The sequence below is a fragment of the Mustelus asterias genome, chromosome 20 (genome assembly GCF_964213995.1).
Source record: "Mustelus asterias chromosome 20, sMusAst1.hap1.1, whole genome shotgun sequence".
NCBI classification, from domain to species: Eukaryota; Metazoa; Chordata; class Chondrichthyes; order Carcharhiniformes; family Triakidae; genus Mustelus; species Mustelus asterias.
The window spans coordinates 79823728-79849943 of record NC_135820.1 but is presented as its reverse complement, the minus strand read 5'-3'; the positions used below and the strand labels follow the sequence as shown (position 1 = coordinate 79849943).

Here is a 26216-nt window from a genome sequence, read left to right as displayed (position 1 = left end):
GACTATGTCAATGTCAGGGTGTTGTTTGACTAGTCTGTGAAAAAGCTCTCCCAATTTTGGCACTAGCCCCCAGATGTTAGCAAGGGGGGCTTTGCAAGGTCGCCAATGCTGGCTCTGCAGTTGTTCTTTCTGGTGCCGATTTTGATGCCAGATGGTCTGTCCATTGGATACAACTGAGTGAATTGCTAGGTCATTGCAGAGGGCAGATAGGGGAAACCACCTTTCACTGAGACCAACAGACTCGTCTGAAGTCATTGCAGCCTTTATTTCCACACTCAGCTGTATTAGAGGACAACAAACATTTTCAACCACATTATTGGAATGATCGTTTGGACGTAACTGCTACATGCAGGAGGCTACAAAAACAACTAAAAATGTTACAGTAATTTCTTTAACCAATATATTAAAATCTTAGTTCCTGATGTTTGGAAATAATAATTTCCCCTCTTTAAAGAGAGGACATTAATTATTTCATGGAGTTTTTTTTTAAGAGGACTCAACTCTTGGACCTTGGGTTGGGGATAAAGTGCAGCAAAGTTTGGAGCATGTGTTGCAAAGAGAGGGAGCTAATCTGGCAAAGTTTCCTGCAAGATGCCTAAGCAAGCGGCAATGCCCTTTTGGAAAGAAAGTTCACAACACAGAGAATTTATGCTAGTGAGTGCAACATCCAGTAAAGGAATGCAAAGCTCCATCTCTCTATCATGTTCAATCCACTCTCCCTCGCTCTCTTAACTTGCAAGTATACAGTTTAATATGATGCACAGAAGAAGCATCATCAGTGCAACAATTCGGAATGGACCCACTGGGGACTATTGGACCCACTGGGGACTATTTTCTAACAGCCATTTTATATCAATATTTTGAATTAATTTAAGATCTTAAAAATAAAACTATATTTAAGCGTAATTTATAATAAATTGGTGCAAGTTTATACTGCCCTAACGTCTCCTACTTCTGAATAGTGCATTTCAGGGCTCAGGGTGGAGGTTGCAGGAAGCTGTCTCCACCCCCCATCCTACCCTGAATCTAAAATCTCACTGGTTCTGAGGAAGCCCATGTTAGAGGATACACAGAGGACAGCAGGTCAAAAGTGCAAAGGATGCATGCAGGAGCAGGAAGATCCAGTCCCCCCAAATCTCAGCCAAAACTAACTCGGGCCAGTGTTGGTCCATGGTGTGATTGCCACAGGGATCATGCTCAGTGTTGCCAGTACAGGGTCTAGTCAAATTTACGCTGGGTCACAATTGGAAACATAGGCAACCTGATACAAAGGAATGTGGTTACATGAAGCATTAAAACCCAAACAAATATTGAGGTATCCAAGAAGGAACTGAATGTGTTTTCTGCCATCTTTTCCATCCATTTTGTGAGCTTTGTGTTGGCCTGGGTTTGGGGGGATCATTCTTGGTGTTGATAGGAAGCTCTTCAACAAACCTTCTTGCTAGGACTGCACAGACTAATCATCGAACAGTCCAAAGCCCATGTCTTCATCGGATTCATCCGATTCCTCCTTAACCTCAGCTTTCTTCTCTTCAGCTGTGAATGAAATTTTACAATAACCAGGTTTATCTTTGAGATTAAAGAGAGTTATCTAAGAATTAAACAAAGGCTATCTTTGGCAGCAGTAGCAAGGCTGCTGAGTCATGTTCCACACTAGTTTGCAATAACTGACAGGCAGCTGGGCCATTGTGTCTGCTCCATGTCTCTCGAATGCAGCAGCATTGCGACTAGACTCTTGTGCCACCCACTTCCTGTCAGACACCTGATTCCCTTAGAGAGGCAAAAAGCTCAGAGCTAATAAGGGAGAAAATTCCTAACTGGCCCCCTCAGGCATCTGAAAGTAGTCCTGGAAATTCAACGTGCTAACGGGAAAGATGCTGTGGGACTGAGATGAGGGGGACAACTTTTCACTCAGAAGATTATGAACCTTTGGAATTTTTAACCCAGAGGGCTGTGAATGGTCAAAAGTTGAATATATTTAAGACTGAGATTGATAGATTTTTGAACACTAAAGCATGAAGGGATGTGGGGATAGTGTAGGAAATTGGAGTTGGTGTAGATTCACTATGATCTTGTTGAACAGCACAGGTTCAAAGGGCTGAATGGCCTCTTCCAGCCCCAAATTCACATGTTTTTATATATGTTTTTACCTTTTATTATGTACGATCCAATCTCTGCTCCCGTCAGGAATGAGTCCAGCTCCTTTTTGAAAACCGAGAAATAGCAGCCACCACTGCTTCTACTGCTAACTATTCCCTTTGGTCACTGGTGACGACGATGTTTGAACTGACTGCCTCCAGAACAAGCTCACCAAGGGACAGATTTGGATTGTGACTAGTTGGCAGCATATGTTGATAACGCAGAGGGGCTGCGACCTCATCACCAGACGTTGCAGAGGGAGAAACAGCCACCATAAAGCAGCTAGGTTGACCAGAAAACGGTACGTCTGGGGGTGATAGGGAAACCCCAAGTGCAACATCTGCATCTAGTAGAGACACTTCAATTCCTCCTGGCCCGTTGGTTGCTGATGCCAGGGTTCCTGCTCATCTGGATTATTAGCTGGAACTAATTGGAATGCATGGTGTACCTACACCTGGCGCCGATTCAAGAAGGCAGCTCACCACTACCTTCTCAAGGGGAACTAGGGATGGGCAATAAATGCTGTAAGAAGTTTAACAACACCAGGTTAAAGTCCAACAGGTTTATTTGGTAGCAAAAGCCACAAGCTTTTGGAGCCTTAAGCTCCTTCTTCAGGTGAGTGGAAATTCTGTTCACAAACAGGGCATATAAAGACACAAACTCAATTTACAGAATAATGGTTGGAATGCGAATACTTACAGCTAATCAAGTCTTAAAGGTACAAACAATGTGAGTGGAGAGAACATTAAGACAGGTTAAAGAGATGTGTATTGTCTCCAGACAGGACAGCCCAGTGAGACTCTGCAAGTCCAGGCAAGCTGTGGGCATAATCCCTTAATGCTTTAGTGTTCAATAAATGCTGGCCAGCCAGCGACACCCAAATATGTAAATAAATTAAAAGCACCCCATCCATTACTGAACGAACACGGCTGGAATCTCATTGATGTGGAGATGCCGGCGTTGGACTGGGGTAGGCACAGTAAGAAGTCTCACAACACCAGGTTTAAGTCCAACAGGTTTATTTGGTAGCACGAGCTTTCGGAGCGCTGCTCACCTGATGAAGGAGCTGTGCTCCGAAAACTCGTGCTACCAACGGCCTTTTGGCTAAGATGCAAATGAGCTCAAGTCTTGGAGGAGGAACCTCCCCCTTCTCCAATCAGCTTGGCTCATGTAAATCAGGCCCAGGACAGGGTGGTTTGGTCGCTCACCCTGTCTTGTCAGCCTGGATCTGAAATGTCTCAACTTGTTGAGACTCTGAATTGGATTTGATTTGATTGAATTGGAAAAGTATAAAAAAAATAAAAAAATAAACCTGTTGGACTTTAACCTGGAGCCTTATTTGCATGATTTATTGCCTGATGGAAGAGGATATTTCAACGTGCGCTGTTTCACAGGGAGGATTGAACAAATGGTTATTGTAAAAAAAGAAATTGCATTGAAATTATACCTTTCATAAATTCTGAATATCCCAAAGCACTTTATAACCAATGGAGTTCTAAACATCACCACTGCTGAAATGCCAGAAAATGCAGCAGCTAATTTGTACACGCTCACTTCCCACAAACATCATATGGTAAGAACCAGAAAAACTTTTTTACTGAGGTTGGTTTGGAGATAAACATTGTTCAGAACTCTCCTAATCTCTGAAGAGTGCTGAGGATCTTTTATATCCACCTGAAAGGACAGACAGGACCTCGATTTGCAGTCTCATCTGAAAGACGGGACCTCTGAAATTGCAGCACTCCCTCAGTACTGACCCTCTGACAGTGCGGCACTCCCTCAGTCCTGACCCTCTGACAGTGCGGCACTCCCTCAGTACTGACCCTCTGACAGTGCGGCACTCCCTCAGCACTGACCCTCTGACAGTGCGGCACTCCCTCAGTACTGACCCTCTGACAGTGCAGCACTCCCTCAGTACTGACCCTCTGACAGTGCAGCACTCCCTCAGTACTGACCCTCTGACAGTGCGGCACTCCCTCAGTACTGACCCTCTGACAGTGCAGCACTCCCTCAGTACTGACCCTCTGACAGTGCAGCACTCCCTCAGTACTGACCCTCTGACAGTGCGGCACTCCCTCAGTACTGACCCTCTGACAGAGCAGCACTCCCTCAGTACTGACCCTCTGACAGTGCGGCACTCCCTCAGTACTGACCCTCTGACAGTGCGGCACTCCCTCAGTACTGACCCTCTGACAGAGCAGCACTCCCTCAGTACTGACCCTCTGACAGTGCGGCACTCCCTCAGTACTGACCCTCTGACAGTGTGGCGCTCCCTCAGTACTGACTCTCTGACAGTGCGGCACTCCCTCAGTACTGACCCTCTGACAGTGCAGCACTCCCTCAGTACTGACCCTCTGACAGTGCAGCACTCCCTCAGTACTGACCCTCTGACAGTGCGGCACTCCCTCAGTACTGACCCTCTGACAGTGCAGCGCTTCCTCAGTACTGACCCTCTGACTGTGCGGCACTCCCTCAGTGTATATTGGATTTTGTGGTCACGTCTCTGGAGTGAGCCTTGAACTCCTGACCTCCCAACTGCTGCTAAGCTCAGCATTTGTTGCCCATCCCTAATTGCCCTTGACTTACCATCAGCAGCTGCAGCAGCTCCCCCGGCTGCAGCTGTTCCACCAGGAGTGGTTGCACCCAGCGGTAAAGCACCCCCTGCACCGATGTTACAGATCAGGCTGCCAATATTCACATTGCTCAGGGCCTGTGAGTTAGACGGAAGAATAAGACTCAATTAAATCAATTCTGAACAGACGGAATTCCACCTTGGATCAAGGAGCGCCCATGTGGCACTCCTTCCAGGAACATTTGAAGTCTTCCAAGAAATCGATAGCACAAGTGCTGGCTATTCAGCCCAAATTGTCCATGCTAGCCCTCATCCTCCTGAGGAGCCTCCTTCCCCCCCTCTTCATCTCACTCTTTCACATATCCTTCTGTTCCTTTCTCACTTGTGTTTATGCACCTTGAAGGTTTTCATGCTATTCACCTCAACCATTCCTTGTAGTAGTAAGTTCCACATTCTCAACTCTCTCTGAGCAAAGTACTCCTGGATTCCTCCTGGTTTTATGTGCGATTACTTTATGCTGCTAGTTCCTAGTTCTCTTCTCCCTCACAAGTGGAAACATCCTCAATATGTCTCCTCCCATTCTCTTCAAATCTCGAAAAATGTCTATCAGGGCTAATACCCAGACTTCTCTTTTGACAGAACAGAACCCCAGCTGACTGAGTCTTACCCGGGAGTTATAAGCTCTTGGCTCTGGTATCCTGCACCTTCTCCAGCATCTTTATATCCTGTTTGGAACTTGGTGGCAGAAACTGTTACCCCCACCTCCAAACTGTGAACAACTCATGAGGCAGCCTCCTGGAAGTTATTTTTTCCAAAGAACCATTTTAGGATTTTAGAATATTTGTCCTTGGCCTCTGGTCAACATCAGTGCTTGAGATGGATGACCACAACACCTCCTCCGACACTTCTTCTGTTGTCCAATTCAGATGGGCTGGCCTTGCTTGACTCTACTCTTACCTGTCCAATCGTAGCCACAACATTGCCTTCAATGGTTCCTCTTTCTGCACCCGACACGTCTGGGCCCCCCCTCCTCCAGGATCTGTACTCCTCTACCACATCCCCCTGCGGCCCTTTGGCAATGTCACCTGCGCCTATAAGGTCAACTCTGACGTGAAGTAAGCAAGCATGAAGACAGCAGCTGGTCACCGAGTACCCCCTCGCCACAGAGCGAGAGCTGAGGAACCTGGTGAGTGAAAGGTTAATTTTCAGGGTTTAATCTCCTCCTGAAATCCAGTCTAGTTTGCATTTCGAATAATTTACTGTTAAAGTTAATTCTCTTTCAGCCTTAGTCAGGGATAAACAAGCACCCTCCCGCAGAGGCAGCTGCAGTTAGTTAATTAGATGGCTAATTTAATTTGACTCAGCTGTCTCAGTGTCAGCCAGAGTAAACAGGGGTGGGATTGCTCAGCACACGGACAGCGCCTCGCCGCCGAGCGCAACTGGGCACATGGTTTGAACTTGGGAGTTTGGCAGGGGATGAGGGGGTTGGTGGGAGTTTGGCGGGGGGGGGGAAAGAGTTTGGCGGGGGGGAGGGGGGAAGAGATTGGCGGGTGGGGGGGGGAAGAGATTGGCGGGTGGGGGGGGGGAAGAGATTGGCGGGTGGGGGGGGGGAAGAGATTGGCGGGTGGGGGGGGGGAAGAGATTGGCGGGTGGGGGGGGAAGAGATTGGCGGGTGGGGGGGGGAAGAGATTGGCGGGTGGGGGGGGGGAAGAGATTGGCGGGTGGGGGGGGGGAAGAGATTGGCGGGTGGGGGGGGGAAGAGATTGGCGGGTGGGGGGGGGAAGAGATTGGCGGGTGGGGGGGGGGAAGAGATTGGCGGGTGGGGGGGGGAAGAGATTGGCGGGTGGGGGGGGGAAGAGATTGGCGGGTGGGGGGGGGAGAGATTGGCGGGTGGGGGGGGAAGAGATTGGCGGGTGGGGGGGGGGGAAGAGATTGGCGGGTGGGGGGGGGAAGAGATTGGCGGGTGGGGGGGGAAGAGATTGGCGGGTGGGGGGGGGAAGAGATTGGCGGGTGGGGGGGGGAAGAGATTGGCGGGTGGGGGGGGGGAAGAGATTGGCGGGTGGGGGGGGGAAGAGATTGGCGGGTGGGGGGGGGGGAAGAGATTGGCGGGTGGGGGGGGAAGAGATTGGCGGGTGGGGGGGGGAAGAGATTGGCGGGTGGGGGGGGGAAGAGATTGGCGGGTGGGGGGGGGAAGAGATTGGCGGGTGGGGGGGGGAAGAGATTGGCGGGTGGGGGGGGGAAGAGATTGGCGGGTGGGGGGGGGAAGAGATTGGCGGGTGGGGGGGGGAAGAGATTGGCGGGTGGGGGGGGAAGAGATTGGCGGGTGGGGGGGGGCGAGAGATTGGCGGGTGGGGGGGGGGAAGAGATTGGCGGGTGGGGGGGGGGGGAAGAGATTGGCGGGTGGGGGGGGGGAAGAGATTGGCGGGTGGGGGGGGGAAGGGATTGGCGGGTGGGGGGGGAAGAGATTGGCGGGTGGGGGGGGGAAGAGATTGGCGGGTGGGGGGGGGAAGAGATTGGCGGGTGGGGGGGGGAAGAGATTGGCGGGTGGGGGGGGGGAAGAGATTGGCGGGTGGGGGGGGGAAGAGATTGGCGGGTGGGGGGGAAGAGATTGGCGTGTGGGGGGGGGGGAAGAGATTGGCGGGTGGGGGGGGGAAGAGATTGGCGTGTGGGGGGGAAGAGATTGGCGGGTGGGGGGGGGGGAAGAGATTGGCGTGTGGGGGGGGAAGAGATTGGCGTGTGGGGGGGGGAAGAGATTGGCGGGTGGGGGGGAAGAGATTGGCGGGTGGGGGGGGAAGAGATTGGCGGGTGGGGGGGGGGAAGAGATTGGCGGGTGGGGGGGGAAGAGATTGGCGGCTGGGGGGGGGGAGTTTGGGGGGTGGGGGGAGTTTGGGGGGTGGGGGGCGTTTGGGGGGTGGGGGGCGTTTGGGGGGTGGGGGGCGTTTGGGGGGTGGGGGGCGTTTGTGGGAGTGGGGGTGTTTGAGGAGCTTTGGGGGATGGGGGGATTTTGGGGGGGTGGGGGGGGATTTTGGGGGGTGGGGGGAATTTGGAGGGTGGGGGAGGATTTTGGGGGGGTGGGGGAGAGTTTGGCAGGGAGGAGTTGGGGGGTGCAGGGGGAGTTTGGTGGGTGAGCAGGTGGAGTTTGGCGAATGCGGGGTTTGGCGGGTGGGGGGGGGGAAGTTTGACGAGTGGGGGGGAGTTTGGTGGGTGGGGAGAGTTTGGCGAGTGGGGAGAGTTTGGCGAGTGGGGGGAGTTTGGCGAGTGGGGGGGGGGGAGTTTTGCGGGTGGGGGGGAAGTTTGGCGAGGGGGGGGAGTTTGGCGAGTGGGGGGGGAGTTTGACGGGTGGGGGGGGAAGTTTGGCGAGTGGGGGGAGTTTGGCGAGTTGGTGGAGGAATTCTGCGAGTGGGTGGGGGTGGGGGGGGGGGGGGGATAAGTTTGGGGGAGTTGCTTTTCACTTAAGTAACGGCCATAACTTTGAGTTTCTGAAAGCGCAGTGAGTGATGAGCAGCTTCAAAGGCCGCTGTCGGGGTCTCAGTGTGAGGACTGGCCACAACCTGAGAAAAATACAAACTGTGATCTCACAGGGAAACAAACGGGTGTGACTGTTTTTTGGTAAATATGCTGCTCATTTATTTTTCAGAATGTGTGTAATTTAGTGGTGGTTGTATTAGTGATTGTGAGGTTTAATAGAAGTAGCAAGGCTTCGACAGGCAGAGGAAACAGTTCACAGATAAATGCTTTGGCAAATGATGAACCTTCCAAACTACTTTACTGACATAATAATTCTTAGTATTTATTGGCAGTGAATTTAGTTGATGGGAATGGATTCCCCAGCCTGAGTTAGGTTTAAATGGTGCAAACCTCCACACATTGATAAATAAGTTTTAAATTATTGAGTGCGATACCTTTGCAAACAAGCCAGGCCAGAATGGCTCCACTGTCACACCTGCTGCTTTCATCAATGCATTGAGTTTATCCTCCTGTCAAAGGAACAAAGAGAAAACTGACATCATGTTTGCAGCAAAAAATGCAATCGGCACAGTGCCCTGGAACTGAAAGGTGCTGCATTCTAATAGCCCCAACTCTATCCCAAACTCCACTTTCGTGCTGTTGTAACCCTCAAACACGTCTTTGTTAACTCCAGTCTCGACTCTTCCAACACACACTTGTCTGGTCCCCACCTCCAGAAACTGACGCTCATCCAAAATTCTGCTGTTCAAATCCTAACTGGCATCAAGACCCATTTATCCCCCCAGCCTCCTGAGTTGTGTGGCTCCTGCTCCAGCCAATTCACATCTGGTGCTCATCTGGCTTCAGGTGAGAGTAAAGTTAAAGTTTATTTATTCGTGTCACAAGTAGGCTTACATTAACACTGCAATGAAGTTACTGTGAAAATCCCCCAGTTAACACACTCTGCAACCGCCGGTTTGGGTACACTGAAGGAGAATTTAGCATGGACAATGCACCTAACCAGAGTACAGTCCAATTCGAGCAAGACATTGTCAGATGCAGTGGGGTTATCATTCACTAATACATTCCTGCATGCTATGCTCCTTCACTGTGTGAATCTGTCTCCACCACACTCTCAGACAGTACATTCCAGATCCTAACCACTCACTGTGTGAATCTGTCTCCACCACACTCTCAGACAGTGCATTCCAGATCCTAACCACTTGCTGGATGGAAGTTTTTGTCATGTTGCCATTACTTTTGCCAATTATCTTAAATCCTCTGATTCTTGATCCTTCCATCAATGGGAATTGCTTGTCTCTATCTGCTCTGTCCAGACCCCTCATGATTTTGAACATTCTGATCAAATCTCCTCTCAACCTTCCTTTTTCCAAGGAAGACAGTCCCCACTTCTCCAATCTTTCTACAATACTGAAGTCCCTCATCCCAGGAAACAGTCTCATGAATCTCTTCAGCATTCTATCCAATGCCCTCACATCCTTCCTAAATACTGCAGTTGAGGCCAAACCAGTGTTTAATACCTGTGTTTTATACCAGTTTAAAGAACAAATGATGTCCCACTTGTATGAATCCTTGTATGGTAGTTTTGGCCACCCAATGGCTCTACTGCCCAGATTGTCCATGCAGTGCATCTTTTGGAAAGTATCCATTAGAGACATTAAAACCTAATTAAACCACAGTGAGCTTCAGTATTTTGTTATTGAATCATGCAACACAGGTGGTCATTCAGCCATCGTGCCTGTGCTGGCTCTTTAAAAGAGCTATCCTTTTTTCATTCATGCGTGGGACATGGGCGTCACTGACTGGCCAGCATTTATTGCCCATCCCTAGTTGCCCTTGGAAGACAGTTGAGAGTCAACCACATTGCTGTGGCTCTGGAGTCACATGTAGGCCAGACCAGGTAAGGATTTCCTTCCCTAAAGGACATTAATGAACCAGATGGGTTTTGACAATTGACAATGGTTTCATGGTCATCAGTAGATTTTTAATTCCAGCTTTTTTTTTATTGAATTCAAATTCCACCATCTGCTGTGGTGGGATTCGAATGCGGGTCCCCAGCTCATTAGCTGAGTTTCTGGATTAATAGTCTCGTGATAATATGACGAGGCCATTGCCTCCCGCTCCCCCTGTGCCTCCCACGCCCCCTGTGCCTCCCGCTCCCCCTGTGCCTCCCGCTCCCCCTGTGCCTCCCGCTCCCCCTGTGCCTCCCGCTCCCCCTGTGCCTCCCGCTCCCCCTGTGCCTCCCACGCCCCCTGTGCCTCCCACGCCCCCTGTGCTTTCCCCAGAGTGCTGCATTTTGTTTCCCTTCTCAAACATTCATCTAATTCCCTTTTGAAAGTAACTGTTGAATCTGTTTGTAATTTTTGTACTCTCGAGGTCTGCTTCTTTGCTCTCACGTCGACCAAGTTCAATGAGCTTCTTTACCAGGCATTGACGTCCAGTCTTGAGGACTTCAATGGGATACCGTCAGCTCCTGCGGGTTTGTTGTAAGACAGGGATTAGTTGTTTCTAACAGCGTGGGAGGGTCATCAAGAGGGCAGTTGATGGAAACCAAAATATGATGTGCAGTTTTGGTCTCCTTATCTGAGGAAGAATGTTCTTGCTCTTGAGGGAATGCAGCAAAGGTTTACCAGACTGATTCCTGGGGTTTGACAAAGGGTGATCTGGTCTTGAAACGCCAGCTCTTTTCTCTCCTTACAGATGCTGCCAGACCTGCTGAGATTTTCCAGCGTTTTCTCTTTTGGTTTCAGATTCCAGCATCCGCTTTTATTTGCTTTGATTCCTGGGAGAGCAGGACTGACTATGAGGAGAGATTGAGTCAGTTAGGATTATATTCCCAGAAGAATGAGGGGGGGGGGGGGGTGGTCTCATGGAAACCTATAAAATTCTAACAGGACTAGACAGGGTAGATATAGGAAGGATGTTCCTGATGGTGGGGGTCTCCACAGCTAAGGGTCATAGTCTGAGGATACAGGGTAAACCTTTTTAGAACTGAGGTGAAGATAAATTTCTTCACCCAGAGAGTGGTCAGCCTGTGGAATTCACTACCACACAAAGTAGTTGAGGCCTAAACATTGTATGTTTTCAAGAAGTGGTTAGCACTACTAGCTCACAGCATCAGGGACCTGGGTTCAATTCTGGCCTTGGGTGATTGTGTGTGTGTGTGAATGGAGTTTGCACATTCTCCCTGTGTCTGCATGGGTTTCCTCCGGGTGTAACGGTTCCTCCCACACCCCAAAGATGTGTAGGTTAGGTGAATTGGTCATGGTAAAAAGCCAAATTCCGCACACATGAGGATGGCCTCAACCGGGATCTTGGGTTCATGTCACACTATCTGTCACCCCCACCACTTGCCTGGGCTTGCAAAATCTCTCTAACTGTCCTGGCTGGAGACAATACACACCTCTTTAACCTGTGCTTAACCCTCTCTCCACTCACATTGTCTGTACCTTTAAGACTTGATTACCTGTAAAGACTCACATTCCAACCATTATCTTGTAAATTGAGTTTGTGTCTGTATATGCCCTGTTTGTGAACACAACTCCCACTCACCTGAAGAAGGAGCCTGAGACTCCGAAAGCTTGTACTGCAAAATAAACCTGTTGGACTTTAACCTGGTGTTGTGAGACTTCTTACCATGGTAAAAAGTGCAGGATTATGGGGGTAGGGCAGGGAGAGGGCCTGCGAAAGACACTCGATAAGAGAGCTGATGCAGACTTGATGGACCGAATGGCCTCCTTCTGCACTGTATGGATTCTTACAGCTCTTGGGGCTAAAGGATATGGCAGAAAGGGGGAAAGGTGGGATCAGGCTATTGTGTTTGATGATCAGCCATGATCATGAATGGTGGAGCAGGCTCGAAGGGCTGAATGGCCTGCTCCTATTTCCTATGTTTCTATGAACCTGTGGCAAGTTGTTGCTTCTGCACTGATTGATGAAGGCCCAGATAAGGATGCAGTAAACGTGCTCTGCTCACGTCTAGAAGAATGGGCTTTCACTGGCTGCAGTGTTGACTTAAAGGCACCAAGGATGATGAAATAATAGACTGGCATCTGTAGATTGCTCTATAATCTATCAAGGAGCTCTCCAGGGCTCTGGGATGGCGGTGCGGAGACTGGTGAAATTCTGGATGATTCCTGGATGCTCGACGTTCCGGCCATGGCTCTGGCTTTTTCTAACTCTGTGGTCGGCTGATAATCCTGCAGTTCATCATTAATCCGGAACTTTGTTCCCATGTCATCTTGCCTTTTATCCCGATAACTCTTTATCTGTTATCCCTTCAACATGCGAGCGAAAGGAGGCGCTGAAGACAATGGCAGAGATTACAATATCCGATTCTTTGAATTATTTATATTAATTTCTGCTGACCTTCTCCATGTATTGAATGAAATGATTGTTCTAAACTGTGCTGAATCCTGGGAATTTGTTGTGCATCATACTGAATATAAAGTTGGAAATTCTCATTAAAAACATTATTAAAAATGAGAATCTCTTCCAGTCTCTGCGGTCTGCGGGTGACTCAAGTCCAGTTGCTTTCTGATTCATCTCTCTGACCTTGGGCAGTCCTGTGAGTGTTTTGGTTGTTGTGTTTGGATAGTGATGACTTGTCACTGAGGTAAACTCGGTAACGGTGATTTTTCTCCTCCAGGGGAGATGTTTTTCCTCCATCATTGTTTGATGGTAGGACCAGGGATCTCGAGAAAGTGAAGCGTATCATATCTCTGAAAGCCATCCTCACTGTGTCCATTTTCGCTGGACAAAGGCAACTCTTGAGAATCTCTGAGAAAGATTCCTTTGTGTGACGTTTCTGGATCTTCATGCCCTCGGGGTGTTTGGGCGATTGATCAGGATAATGGTCAGCCCAGCCATCAGAGAATCATAGAATCCCTACAGTGCAGATCCAACAGAGCCACTCATGGACACACACACACATCCTGCCTGTCCCTCTGCCTGGTGACGATATTGGTTAGCTGCTATTACACAGGGTGGGAAGTGAGAGGGGAGACTAGGATAAGATTCCAAGACACTCCTGCAGCAATGTGCTGGGACTGTGGGACCTGTTTTCATAACCACAAGACTCTATAATGATGGATTCTCATGAAAAGAAGCAGCAGGCACCATATGATGCCATGTTGGAGCAGCGGGGGGGGGGGGGGGGGGGGGGGGGGGGGGTCCAATACAAAATGCCTGCTCTCTCTGTGCCTCTGACCTGAGGGTAACTAAACAAAATACCTTACTTATTGAAATGAGACGTATTGTTGAAGCTTTTCAATTCTGGACTCATAAGGACAAACACAAGAATGCCAAATTTCAAACAATCGCGACAATTTATACAAGTATAATGCATGTTGATTTGTTGGCACATCCACTGTGATTGACCAAGATGTTGCCATGGAGAATTCCGAATTTAAATAAAGAATTAGGCATTTATTTATCAGAGGCCATTTCTCCGAGAACCAAACCAGAGCCTTCTCAAAGAGGAAGTAAAAGTAGTCCGAGAGCTATCTGTTTTCTATTTTTGCGAAGCTCACTAGTTTCTGAATATCTTCCGACATTGATCTGTTATCTCAAAAGAAAGAATTAGGAAGAAATGGCACATAATCTTCTCTTTACTGTGGTTGGTTGAGGGATAAATATTGGCCAGGATACTGGAAACACCTCGAATGTTCACCTGACAGGGTCTCAGTTTAATACCTCATCCCAAGGACAGCATCTCTGACAGTGCAGCACTCCCTCAGTACTGACCCTCTGACAGTGCGGCACTCCCTCAGCATTGACCCTCTGACAGTGCGGCACTCCCTCAGTACTGACCCTCTGACAGTGCAGCACTCCCTCAGTACTGACCCTCTGACAGTGCGGCACTCCCTCAGCATTGACCCTCTGACAGTGCGGCACTCCCTCAGTACTGACCCTCTGACAGTGCGGCACTCCCTCAGTACTGACCCTCTGACAGTGCAGCACTCCCTCAGCACTGACCCTCTGACAGTGCAGCACTCCCTCAGTACTGACCCTCTGACAGTGCGGCATTCCCTCAGTACTGACCCTCTGACAGTGCGGCACTCCCTCAGTACTGACCCTCTGACAGTGCAGCACTCCCTCAGTACTGACCCTCTGACAGTGCAGCACTCCCTCAGTACTGACCCTTTGACAGTGCGGCACTCCCCTCAGTACTGACCCTCTGACAGTGTGGCACTCCCTCAGTACTGACCCTCTGACAGTGCGGCACTCCCTCAGTACTGACCCTCTGACAGTGCGGCACTCCCCTCAGCACTGACCCTCTGACAATGCAGCACTCCCTCAGTACTGACCCTCTGACAGTGCAGCACTCCCTCAGTACTGACCCTCTGACAGTGCAGCACTCCCTCAGTACTGATCCTCTGACAGTGCGGCACTCCCTCAGTACTGACCCTCTGACAGTGCGGCACTCCCTCAGTACTGACCCTCTGACAGTGCGGCACTCCCCTCAGCACTGACCCTCTGACAGTGCGGCACTCCCTCAGTACTGACCCTTTGACAGTGCGGCACTCCCTCAGTACTGACCCTCTGACAGTGTGGCACTCCCCTCAGTACTGACCCTCTGACAGTGTGGCACTCCCTCAGCACTGACCCTCTGACAGTGCGGCACTCCCTCAGTACTGACCCTCTGACAGTGCGGCACTCCCTCAGTACTGACCCTCTGACAGTGTGGCACTCCCCTCAGTACTGACCCTCTGACAGTGTGGCACTCCCTCAGCACTAAATTGGATTATCCAAGGTGGGAGGCATCTCAGTGAATGTGCTTGGGGTTATAGCTGTGTTGTCCAATGTGTGCTCCTTATACGGGTATCACTTCCTCCATCTTCCATCAGACGCAGCACTTTTATCATCAACTGACTCGTCTGAATTTAAAAAATAACCCCTTGCATTTATACAACACCGTTAACATCAAAAAGAGCCCCAACATCCTTCACTGAAGAGTAAATCAGCCAAAAATAAACCAAAAGGGGTCTTATTCTGCATGGATTGGCTGTTGCGTTTGCCTAAGTAACGGCAGTGACGGATCTCAGTGTGCCACCGGTTGCAAAGTGCATCCTGAATCCTGAGGATATTAAAAGTCATTCTGAAATTTAAATCTATCGATTTTATCTGAAGAAAACCCTGGGTTTCAGCCTCAGTCAATCCCATTAGTTGATCTTGGGTGGGCCGGGGTTAGGGACGGCATTGGGAGAGGGACGGTTGGGGTGGGGGGGGGGGGGGGGGCGGCGGTGGTGGAGTGGGTAGTGCAGAGTCAGAAGTAAAGAATAGAAACCCTACAGTGCAGTTGGAGGCCATTCAGCCCATCCAGCCTGCACCAACAACAATCCCACCCAGGCCCTATTCCCGTAACTCCACATATTTACCCCACTAATCCCCCTGATACTAAGGGGCAATTTAACATGGCCTACCAACCTGACCCAAAGGGAGAAGAAGACAGAGGAGAGAGGGACAGAGAGAGAGGGAGAGGGAGGAAACAGACATAGAATCCTACAGTGCAGAAGGAGGCCATTCAGCCCACTGAGTCTGCACCGACCACAATCCCACCCAGGCCCCATCCCCATAACCCCATGTATTTACCCTCACTAGTCCCCCTGCAACTAAGGGGCAATTTAGCATAGCCAATCCACCTAACCCACACATCTTTGGACTGGGGGAGGAAACCGGAGCGCCCGGAGGAAACCTACGCAGACACGGGGAGAACGTGCAAACTCCACACAGACAGCGACCCGAGCCAGGAATTGAACCCGGCTCCCTGGAGCTGTGAGGCAGCAGTGCTAACCACTGTGCCACCGTGCCGCCCCAACAGACAGAAAGGAATAGTGAGAGACAGCGTGAGAGAGAGCGAGAAAATCAGCATTTCTATTCTAGCTTGCCGTGTGCTTCCAGAAAGATGTGTTTATGTGTGGGTATTGGGTGATGTCAGGTTCAAACTCAGTCACTGAGCTGTCAGCTGACAGTGAGTCACTTGTTGAAGTGCGGTGGAACACTGCTCAAACAGGAATCAGAACTTTCAGCACAGGAGGAAACAGATTTTAGCAACCCTTCTGACACGAGGAAGTCTAATTTTAGCAGATAACGTTCAAAAATTGCAATTCCGATAAACTAGCTTCTTCAGAATACATCAGATGCTGGGAAAATCAGAACAATAATTGTCAGAGATTGGGGAAGAAACTACAAATCCTCTGGTATTTGAAAGCTTTGTTCAGCTTTCATATGTTAACAAATAGTTTCTAGACTAACTTCCTTTGGAAATATGTAACATGATTGTGATAATTGCTAATGCAAATTGGGTTATAGTTTATCAGTCCCAGGATCTGTTGCTGTCCACTTCAAACGTGGTTGACTGTAGCATGTGGGATAACGTACGGGGAGCGTCTGAGGACTCTGGGTCTGTCCTCGTTGGAGTTTAGAAGGATGAGGGGGGGGGGATCTTATTGAAACTTACAGGATACTGAAAGGCCTGGATAGAGTGGACGTGGAGAGGATGTTTCCATGAGTAGGACAGACTAGGACCCAAGGGCACAGGCTCAGAATAATGGGACAACCCTTTAGAACCGAGATGAGGAGGAATTTCTTCAGCCAGAGGGTGGTGAATCTGTGGAACTCTTTGCCGCAGAAGGCTGCAGAGGCCAGGTCATTGAGTGTCTTTAAGACAGAGATGGATAGGTTCTTGATTGGTAAGGGGATCAAAGGGTTACGGGGAAGAAGGCGGGAGAATGGAGTTGAGAAACTGCCACATGTAAAAGTTCATTTTTCTGGGTGGGTGTTACATAAAATCTAGAGGCCATTCATCCCAGCAATTCCATGCTGGTGTTTATACTCCGCATGTGAGAATGTGGAACTCGCTCCCACAGTGAGTGGTTGAAGTAATGTATTTAAGGAGAAGGTGGATAAAAACGAGGAAAAAAGCAATAGGAGGACATGTCATCAGGGTTGTGTGATTGAATGGTGGAGCAGACTCGATAGGCTGAATGGCCTCATTCTGCTTCTATATCTTATAGTATTATGGGTGGTAGATTGCTGGTGGGGATGGGTTCTGAGTTTGGTCACACCAGCCTGCAGTGGTTTTGAATCCAGACTGGGCTTTCCTCCCGGGGGAGGAAGATCAGGGTTGGGGGGGAAGAATGAGAAGGAGTCTCCCTCCAGCAGCTTCCAGAGCTCAATCCCAAGCAGAGTGGAGGGTATGAACTGGACCCTGTACAGGACAAGGCAGCCTGTTTGATTGGCACCCTATCCATCACTTTAAACACTGACTCCCTCCACACAGTGGCAGCATGTGTACCAGCTGCAAGATGGCACTGCAGCAACTCCCCAAGCCTCCTCCGACAACAAGGATAGGAATTGCTACTGGTGCTCAGTATAGCTTCACCTGGGCGCCATTGGTCACCTGTTGCAAAATACAAAGAGCTTCGAATCGGACACCTGCCCAACTTCACTCACCCGTGGAACCAAGCAAGATAGTCACTAACAAACCCAATAGGCAATTCCAGAGAAACAGCTGTGCCCAGAGAGTGGTGAGAATGTGGAACTCGCTCCCACAGGCAGCGGTTGAAGTGATGTATTTAAAAAGGTGAATAAAAACGAGGGAGAAAGCAGTAGGAGGACATGGTGGGTAAGAACAGGAATGGGAAGAGGTTCTTGTGGAGCATAAACACCAGCATGGAATTGCCAGGATGAATGGCCTGTAGATTTTATGTAACACCCATCTAGAAAAATGAAGTAATTAATTTAAGGGGAAGGTGGATAAAAACGAGGAAAAAAACACTAGGAGGACATGTCATCAGGGTTGTGTGACCGTGAGTGAATGGCGGATCAGACTCGATGGGCTGTGACAGCCACATGAAGAAAAGCAATGGAAAGACAGCAAGTGAGACACTGCAGAGTAAACAGCTACATTTCTAAAGGGAATCCGTGTCTGGCTTTTAACATCTGAGAGTCAAGTTTACCTCGATGTGAGCGAACTGGATTCTGAGAACCGTAAACTCCACTTGGCCCAAAGATAACGGTGAAACTGGTCGGGAATGCTACTGTCAGCCAATGAATCTCGAAACACGAGATCAATACACAATGTGAGGTTGCAAGTAATGGGAGTGTAAAGGTTACCGGACCGAAACCCGGGCGTCAAATCGCAATCTTGGAAAATTTCTAATTGGCTGGAAGGAAATGGGGATAAAAAGATGACTGGTATCGGTTAAAGTTACACTGAACTGACGTAAAACCCGATCTTGTTCACTGAGGCTATTTACGGCAGGGAACCATTGCCCCCACTGCACATTCTGCCTCTGAACAGTCTCTCTCAACAGAAAATCTACAAATGTGGAAAATCGGTAACAACAGAATTCGAGCTCGCTGTGATACTTTCCAAATTCCCTCTTGTACCTAATTTTGTTACAGAGCAATATTCTACACTTAGAAACAACAATCTAAATATTAAACAAATTCTTCAAATCTGCACTGAAGATCCAGTGGTATAGACTGCTATCCCAGTGGGGTAAATCATTGATAATCCAGTGGTATAGACTGCCACCCAGTGGGTGAATCGTGGGAGTGGGAAGAGGAACAGGAATGTCGATGGAACAAAAACAGAAAATGCTGGCAGTACTCAGCAGGTCAGGCAACAGATCGGCGGGACTGGAAGATCCCGCTGGCAGCCAACAGGGTAGCATGCCGCGGGGGAAGGAGGTGAGGGAGGGGAATGAGGAATCCAACCCAGAGTTAACATTTCAGGTTAATGACCTTCCATCTGGAGTGTTAACCCTCGAGTCTCTCTCCACAGGTGCTGTCTGAGCAGGGTACTTCCAACATCTGCAGTGTTAAGAGATTTATGTGGGCTCAATGTCTGGAACAGAGGCCATTCTGCCCTTCAAGCCTGTCCTGCCATTCAGTGAGATTGGGGCTGAGCTGTATCTCAACTCCATCCAGCACCCTTACCACAGTCTGTATCTCAGATTTTAAAATGGTTAATTGAATTCGAACCAGCTGCTCTTTGTCAATTCCACACTTCTATCACCCTTTCTTATCTCTGCTCCTCACTAACCTTGCTCTCATCAAACGGTGACATCTCCTTCCCCAAGATACCCCATCAGCAACAAAAGGTTTTCTCATTGACTCTGGGTCGAACCACCCTGCCCCTGCCCCCCCGCTCCACGAGCTCAGTATTTGACAGGCATGTGTACACCATACAGGTGAGAAAGGCATCAGGCTTGAGCAATCTGTGCAGAACCTGCTGATATCAGTCAGGGGTTTGAAACTTAATGGACGATAACTCTAAAAAGCACTCGAAGGTGGGACACTCCATCAGTTAATTGTGTTAAATTATCAGGCCAGGGAACTGCTCAAGATTGTCCTCCGCCATGAGTTAAAACTAATCTGCTGACTAGAATTGTTACTGAATCGATTCAGTTCAGACTCAGGTTATGAGTTGTTCTGACGGTCCCATTAGTAAACCCTTATTAGTTTATTCCTCGTCTAATGCTTTAGACTGAGGTATAAGACTCCTAGAGATGGGGCTGATTAAAAAAACAAGAGAAGGCTTCAGACATTATGCAGGTTATGAATATTTTAAATGATCCAGACAGGGACAAGCTGAAGTCACTGCAAAATGACTTATAAAAAAAACATGTTAAATGCAAAGCCATGCCCAGCGATAAGCTCTGAGCCATTTCTCGAAACCCCAATCTGTCAGCATTAATTGGAACCTACACATCTGCTGCTGAAGGTGAGCGTGCCTCGCTGCTTTCACTAAATAGTGTAATATGTTTCCAGGGCATTGTGTGATTGCTTTAACTAAGTGCTTTGTTACTTGAAGTGCAACATTAAGAGTCGGCTGTAGTTCAAGAGGTGGAACTCTTACCTCTGAATCAGGAGGTTATGTATTCAAATCCCACTCCACAGACTTAGGAACACAAATCCAGTACAGAACCAAGGCACTGTTGTCTGGTCATTACCATATTGCTGTTTGTGGGAGCTTGCTGTGCACAAATTGGCTGCTGTGTTTCATAGAACAGTACAGCACAGAACAGGCCCTTCGGCCCACGATGTTGTGCCGAGCTTTATCTGAAACCAAGATCAAGCTATCCCACTCCCTATCATCCTGGTGTGCTCCATGTGCCTATCCAATAACCGCTTAAATGTTTCTAAAGTGTCTGACTCCACTATCACTGCAGGCAGTCCATTCCACACCCCAACCACTCTCTGCGTAAAGAACCTACCTCTGATATCCGTCCTGTATCTCCCACCACGAACCCTATAGTTATGCCCCCTTGTAATAGCTCCATCCACCCGAGGAAATAGTCTTTGAACGTTCACTCTATCTATCCCCTTCATCATTTTATACACCTCTATTAAGTCTCCCCTCAGCCTCCTCCGCTCCAGAGAGAATAGCCCTAGCTCCCTCAACCTTTCCTCATATGACCTACCCTCCAAACCAGGCAGCATCCTGGTAAATCTCCTCTGCACTCCTTCCAGCGCTTCCACATCCTTCTTATAGTGAGGTGACCAGAACTGCACACAATATTCCAAATGTGGTCTCACCAAGGTCCTGTACAGTTGCAGCATAACCCCACAGCTCTTAAACTCCAACCCCCTGTTAATAAAAGCTAACACACTACAGGCCTTCTTCACAGCTCTATCCACTTGAGTGGCAACCTTTAGAGATCTGTGGATATGGACCCCAAGATCTCTCTGTTCCTCCACAGTCTTCAGAACCCTACCTTTGACCCTGTAATCCACATTTAAATTTGTCCTACCAAAATGAATCACCTCACATTTATCAGGGTTAAACTCCATTTGCCATTTTTCAGCCCAGCTTTGCATCCTATCTATGTCTCTTTGCAGCCTACAACAGCCCTCCACCTCATCCACTACAAGTTTCAAAAGCACTTCATTGGCTGTGACGTTTCTGGGGAAATCCTGTGGTCATGAGAGGTGTTACATAAATGCCAAGTCTTTCTGTCTTCCATCCCTGCCCTTGTACACTGCCTCCTTCTTTCTGGTTGTATCACAGCTTGGTCTGGGCTCCTGCTCTGCCCAACACCGCAGGGAACCACAAAAGGTCGTGAATGCAGCCCAATCCATCACACAAGCCGGCCTCCCATCCATTGACTCTGTCTACACTTCCCGCTGCCTCGGCAAAGCAGCCAGCATAATTAAGGACCCCACGCACCCCGGACATTCTCTCTTCCACCTTCTTCCGTTGGGAAAAAGATACAAAAGTCTGAGATCACGTACCGACCGACTCAAGAACAGCTTCTTCCCTGCTGCCGTCAGACTTTTGAATGGACTTACCTTCCATTAAGTTGATCTTTCTGTACACCCTAGCTATGACTGTAACACTGCATTCTGCACTCGCTTGTTTCCTTCTCTATGAACGGTATGCTTTGTCTGTATAGCGCGCAAGAAACAATACTTTTCACTGTCTGTTAATACACGTGACAAAAATAAATCAAATCAAAAAAACAATTACTCTTCAGAACAATCACTGAGTCTCTCAACGTGTCTCCCGCTCCCAACGAAACTCCGCCTGCACAATACAGCAATTCCCCTGCACAAACTGGATGGAGATTTGAGCTATTTGGAAAGTACAACAGGTCATGGATTGGCGGAGCTGGCTGGCAAGTGCCTTCACCGTATCTGTGGCACTCGGTGGCTGAGCTTGCCAACGTTTACCATGGGGTAAAAATGGGTAAGCAGTGACAGGAAGTCCTGAGGCATTGAGCTCACCGGCTCCTCTCCCAGCTGCGTCAAATCACAAAATCAATGAATGTAAATTACGTTAGAATCTTTCCTACGTCAATTCAGCAAAAAAAAAGCAAAAAAATAGCGGAAAAATAGGTCCGGGACTGGGGAGCGCAAATCTGCAAAGCCTAGCCACAGTCAGCGAGCCTCTTCAGACAGGTGGAGACTACACAGATCTGGAATTAAAAGTCGAGTGATGACATGAAACCATTGCTGATTGTTGTAAAAATCAATGTGCTAATGTCCTTCAGGGAAGGAAATCTGCCGTCCTTACCTGGTCTGACCTACATGTGACTCCACAGCCACAGCAACGCAGTTGCATCTTAAATGCCCTCAGCAATGGGCATTAAATGCTGGTCCAGCCAGCGACGTCCACCTACCATGAACGAATTAAAAAAAGCCAAAGATGACTAACAATTAAATTCCCTGTTGCAATAGGATGCCAATCAGGTTGTTCCAGTATGTTCCAGCATTCATTAGATCATGCCCATTCTGTACTCTAACCTCCATCCACCTGCCTTGGTTCTATCTCCATTAACAGTCTTACCTAACTAAAGTCTATCAATTTCAGTGGTGAAAGCTTCAACCATTCCCAATGGAAAAGCATTCCATAATCTAATAACTCTCTGTGCAAAGATCTGTCTTCCCAATTCTCTCCTGATTCGCTGTCATCATCTTAAACTGATGACCTGCTCTTCACCAACTCTGCAACCAGGGGAAATCGGCTGTGGCTGAGTGGTAACACCCTTGACTATCAGTCAGGGGGTTGTGGTTTTGAGTTCCACCTCCAAGGGTCAAGTGGTGGAAAATGGGATGAGGATGGCTAGGTGCTTCATGGCTGGCGCAGATACGATGGGCCAAAGGGCCTCTTTCTGTGCTGTAGAACACTATAACTCTACCAGATTTGAGCTCACAATCCAGGTCAGTACTGAGGAAGTGCTGCATTGTCAGCAAAGCGGTACCATCTTTTGGGTAAGTTAAACGGAGGTGCTGTCTGCTCTCTCAAGTGGACCTAAAAGATTCCATGGCACTCTTTGAAAAAGGTCAGTAGAATTCTCAATTGTGGGACCTTGTGTAAATTGGTTGCTGCATTCTCAACACTACAAACGTGACGTTAATTCAAAAGTACTTTGTCAATTGTAAATCACTTTGGAATGTGCTGAAGTTGTGAAAGGTGCTGTAGAAATACAAGCTCTTTCTCTACCATTCACTCTGTCTAATCCACCATCACATGAGAAATCTCCATTAAATCTTCCCTCGGCCTTATCTGCTCCAGAAAGAGGAATCCGGAGAATCTCAAATCCCTCCTCACAACATGGAGAATCTGAAAAGAATTACATTAGTGTAGTGCCTGTCACAAGCGCAATGAAGGGCAGCCACTGTTGTAACTGAGGAAACATGGCTGCCAATCTATGCACAGCAAGATCCCACAACAGACCAGATAATCTGTTTTCAGCGATAAAAGCAAAACACTACGGAGGCTGGAAACCTGAAATAAAAAGAGAGTGCGGGAAAAACCTTGCAGGCCTCACAGCATCTTGTCTGAAGAAAAGTCAGATTCACCATGAAACGTTAACTCTGTTTCTCTCTCGCTGGAGATTCTGTCCAATCAGCTGAGTCGTTCCAGCACTTTCTGCTTTTATTTCTGCTTTTAGCACATTGGTTGTGGGATAAATATTGGCCGGGACATCGGGGGACAATTCCATTGCTCTTCTTAGGAAAGATGTGGAACTGCTGGTGTTGGACTGAGGTAGGCACAGTAAGAAGTCTCACAACACCAGGTTAAAGTCCAACAGGTTTATCTGGTATCACGAGCTTTCGGAGCGCTGCTCCTTCATCAGGTGAGTTTAGGAAAAGGTCTTCTTCGAAATAATGCTATTATTAATATTAACCTGAGGGGGCAGATGGTGGGGAGATAGTGGTACAGTGGTAATGTCACTGGACTAATAATGCAAAAGACCAGGTCAAAGTTCTGGGGCCACAGGTTCAAATCTCACCACGGTCTGATTTCAATTCAGTTAACATAAATCTCGGCTTTAAAGTTAGTCTCAGTAATTATCGAATCCCTACAGTGCAGGAGGCCTATCACATCGGCACCAACTCTGGTAGAGCGTTTTACTCATAACCCCATGTGTTTACCCCGCTAATCGCCCTAATTTACACATCTTGTGACACTAAGGGGCAATTTAGCATGACCAATCAACCTAAGCTACACATCTTTGGACTGTGGAAAGAAACTGGAGCACCCGGAGGAAACCTATACAGACACGAAGAGAATGTGCAAACTCCACACAGACAATGAGCTGAGGCCAGGAACTAAACCCGGGTCCCTGGCGCTGTGAGGCAGCAATGCTAACCACTGTGCCACCATGTCGCCCCTGGTGACGAAAATATAAATTGTTGCAAAAACCCATCTGGTTCACTAATGTCCTTTAGGGAAGGAAATCTGCCGTCCTTACCTGATCTGGCCTATATGTGACTTCAGAGCCACAGCAATGTGGTTGACTCTTAACTTCAAAGTAATTCTGAATTCAGTCATGTTTGTGGTGTAGAGGACGCAGCAAGATTTACACAAGATCCCACAATTCAAAATTCCATTGGTCTTTTTCAAATAGTGCCATGGAATCTTTTAGGTCCACTTGAGGGAGTAGACAGCACCTCAGTTTAACTTCTCTGCCCTCAAGGATGGGTAATAAATGCTGGCCTTGCCAGCGACACCCACATCCCATGAAAGAATTTTAAATGAAGGCAGAGCCTCAGTTTAACATCTCACAGAAATGACAACATGGAACCGTAGAATCCCTATTGTGCAGAAGAGGCCATTCAGCCCATTGAGTATGCACCGACTCTCTAACGGAGCATCCTACCCAAGTCCATCCCCAACCCTATCCCCCTAATCCACTAATTACTTTAACCGGCACATCTTGGAACACTAAAGCACAATTTACCATGGTACCACAGCCAATCCCCCAAATCTCTGGACAGCACTGGTAAGGCCAGACTCCCCTGACAGTGCCACTCCCCGCTGAAAGTGCCGGGCTCCGCTGGCAGTGCCACTCCCCGCTGGCAGTGCCGGGCTCCGCTGGCAGTGCCGCACCCCGCTGGCAGTGCCGGGTTCTGCTGGCAGTGCCGGGCTTCGCTGGCAGGGCTGGGCTCCGCTGGCAGCGCCGGGTTCCGCTGGCACTGCCGGCAGTGCCAGGTTCCACTGGCAGTGCTAGGTTCCGCTGGCAGGGCCGGGCTCTGCTGGCAGGGCCGGGCTCCGCTGGCAGTGCCGGACTCTGCTGGCAGTGCCGGGCTCCGCTGGCAGTGCCGGGCTCCGCTGGCAGTGCCGGGCTCCGCTGGCAGGGCCGGGCTCCACTGGCAGTGCCAGGTTCCGCTGGCAGGGCCAGGTTCCGCTGGCAGGGCCGGGTTCCGCTGGCAGGGCCGGGCTCCACTGGCAGGGCCGGGCTCCACTGGCAGTGCCAGGTTCCGCTGGCAGTGCCGGGCTCCGCTGGCAGGGCCGGGCTCCGCTGGCAGTGCTGCACCCCGCTGGCAGTGCCGGGTTCCGCTGGCAGTGCCGGGTTCCGCTGGCAGGGCCGGGCTCCGCTGGCAGGGCCGGGCTCCACTGGCAGGGCCGGGCTCCACTGGCAGGGCCGGGCTCCACTGGCAGGGCCCACAGTGGGGCCGGGTCTCCTCACTGACCCGGGGCCTGTCCATGGAGTCTCTCTCAAACAGGAGGCTCAGGTACCCAGCCCGGCGCCACAGCCCGGCGGCAGCGATGGACTAACTCACGGTGATGGCCACCTCGTCGTCGTACAGGATGAGCGCGCTGTAGATGCAGGCCAGCTCCGCCTCGGAGGCCATTGCGCAGCCTGGGGGAACACTCAGCCCGGAACAAACAACCCGGGAACCGCACCCCCGCGGAAAGGCAACCGGAGCGGACCGGTAAGGACCAGCCGCCATCTTAGTGCGGGGCAGCGCGAGCGGAAGTGGCAACAAAGCGGGTGATAGAGTGGGAGACAGCGGGGCAGAGAGGAGGGGAGTTTCACACAGCATGGAGGAGGGGAAAGAGGGAGAGGATTAGGACAAGGGGGAGAATGAGGGGAGGATGAAAAGTGGGGAGAAGGTGGGAAGGAAGAGGAGAGGGACGATGCTTAAAGTTTTTAGTTTATTTATTAGTGTCACAAGCAGGCTTACATTAACACTGCAATGAAGTTACTGTGAAAATCCCCTAGTTGCCACACTCCGGGTCCTGTTCGGGTACACTGAGGGAGAATTTAGCACGGCCAATACACCTAACCAGCAC

General features: G+C 49.4%; 1 protein-coding gene across 2 annotated transcripts; it reads right to left on the bottom strand.

Annotated features, from left to right (window-relative positions):
- Window positions 1–245: 245 nt before the first annotated feature.
- LOC144508676 (large ribosomal subunit protein P1-like) lies at window positions 246–25810 on the bottom strand. Of its 2 annotated transcripts, none has more exons than XM_078236920.1 (4): window positions 25703–25810; window positions 8614–8688; window positions 4726–4849; window positions 246–1536 (listed from the first exon to the last, which is right to left on the bottom strand). In XM_078236920.1, the coding sequence occupies exons 1-4, from the start codon at window positions 25772–25774 to the stop codon at window positions 1457–1459; spliced, it is 351 nt and encodes a 116-aa protein (XP_078093046.1). In that variant the 5' UTR covers window positions 25775–25810; the 3' UTR covers window positions 246–1456. The 2 variants fall into 2 exon arrangements, with proteins under 2 accessions (XP_078093046.1, XP_078093047.1); XM_078236921.1 differs by lacking the exon at window positions 25703–25810 and adding an exon at window positions 22206–22307.
- Between the last annotated feature and the right edge of the window lie 406 nt (window positions 25811–26216).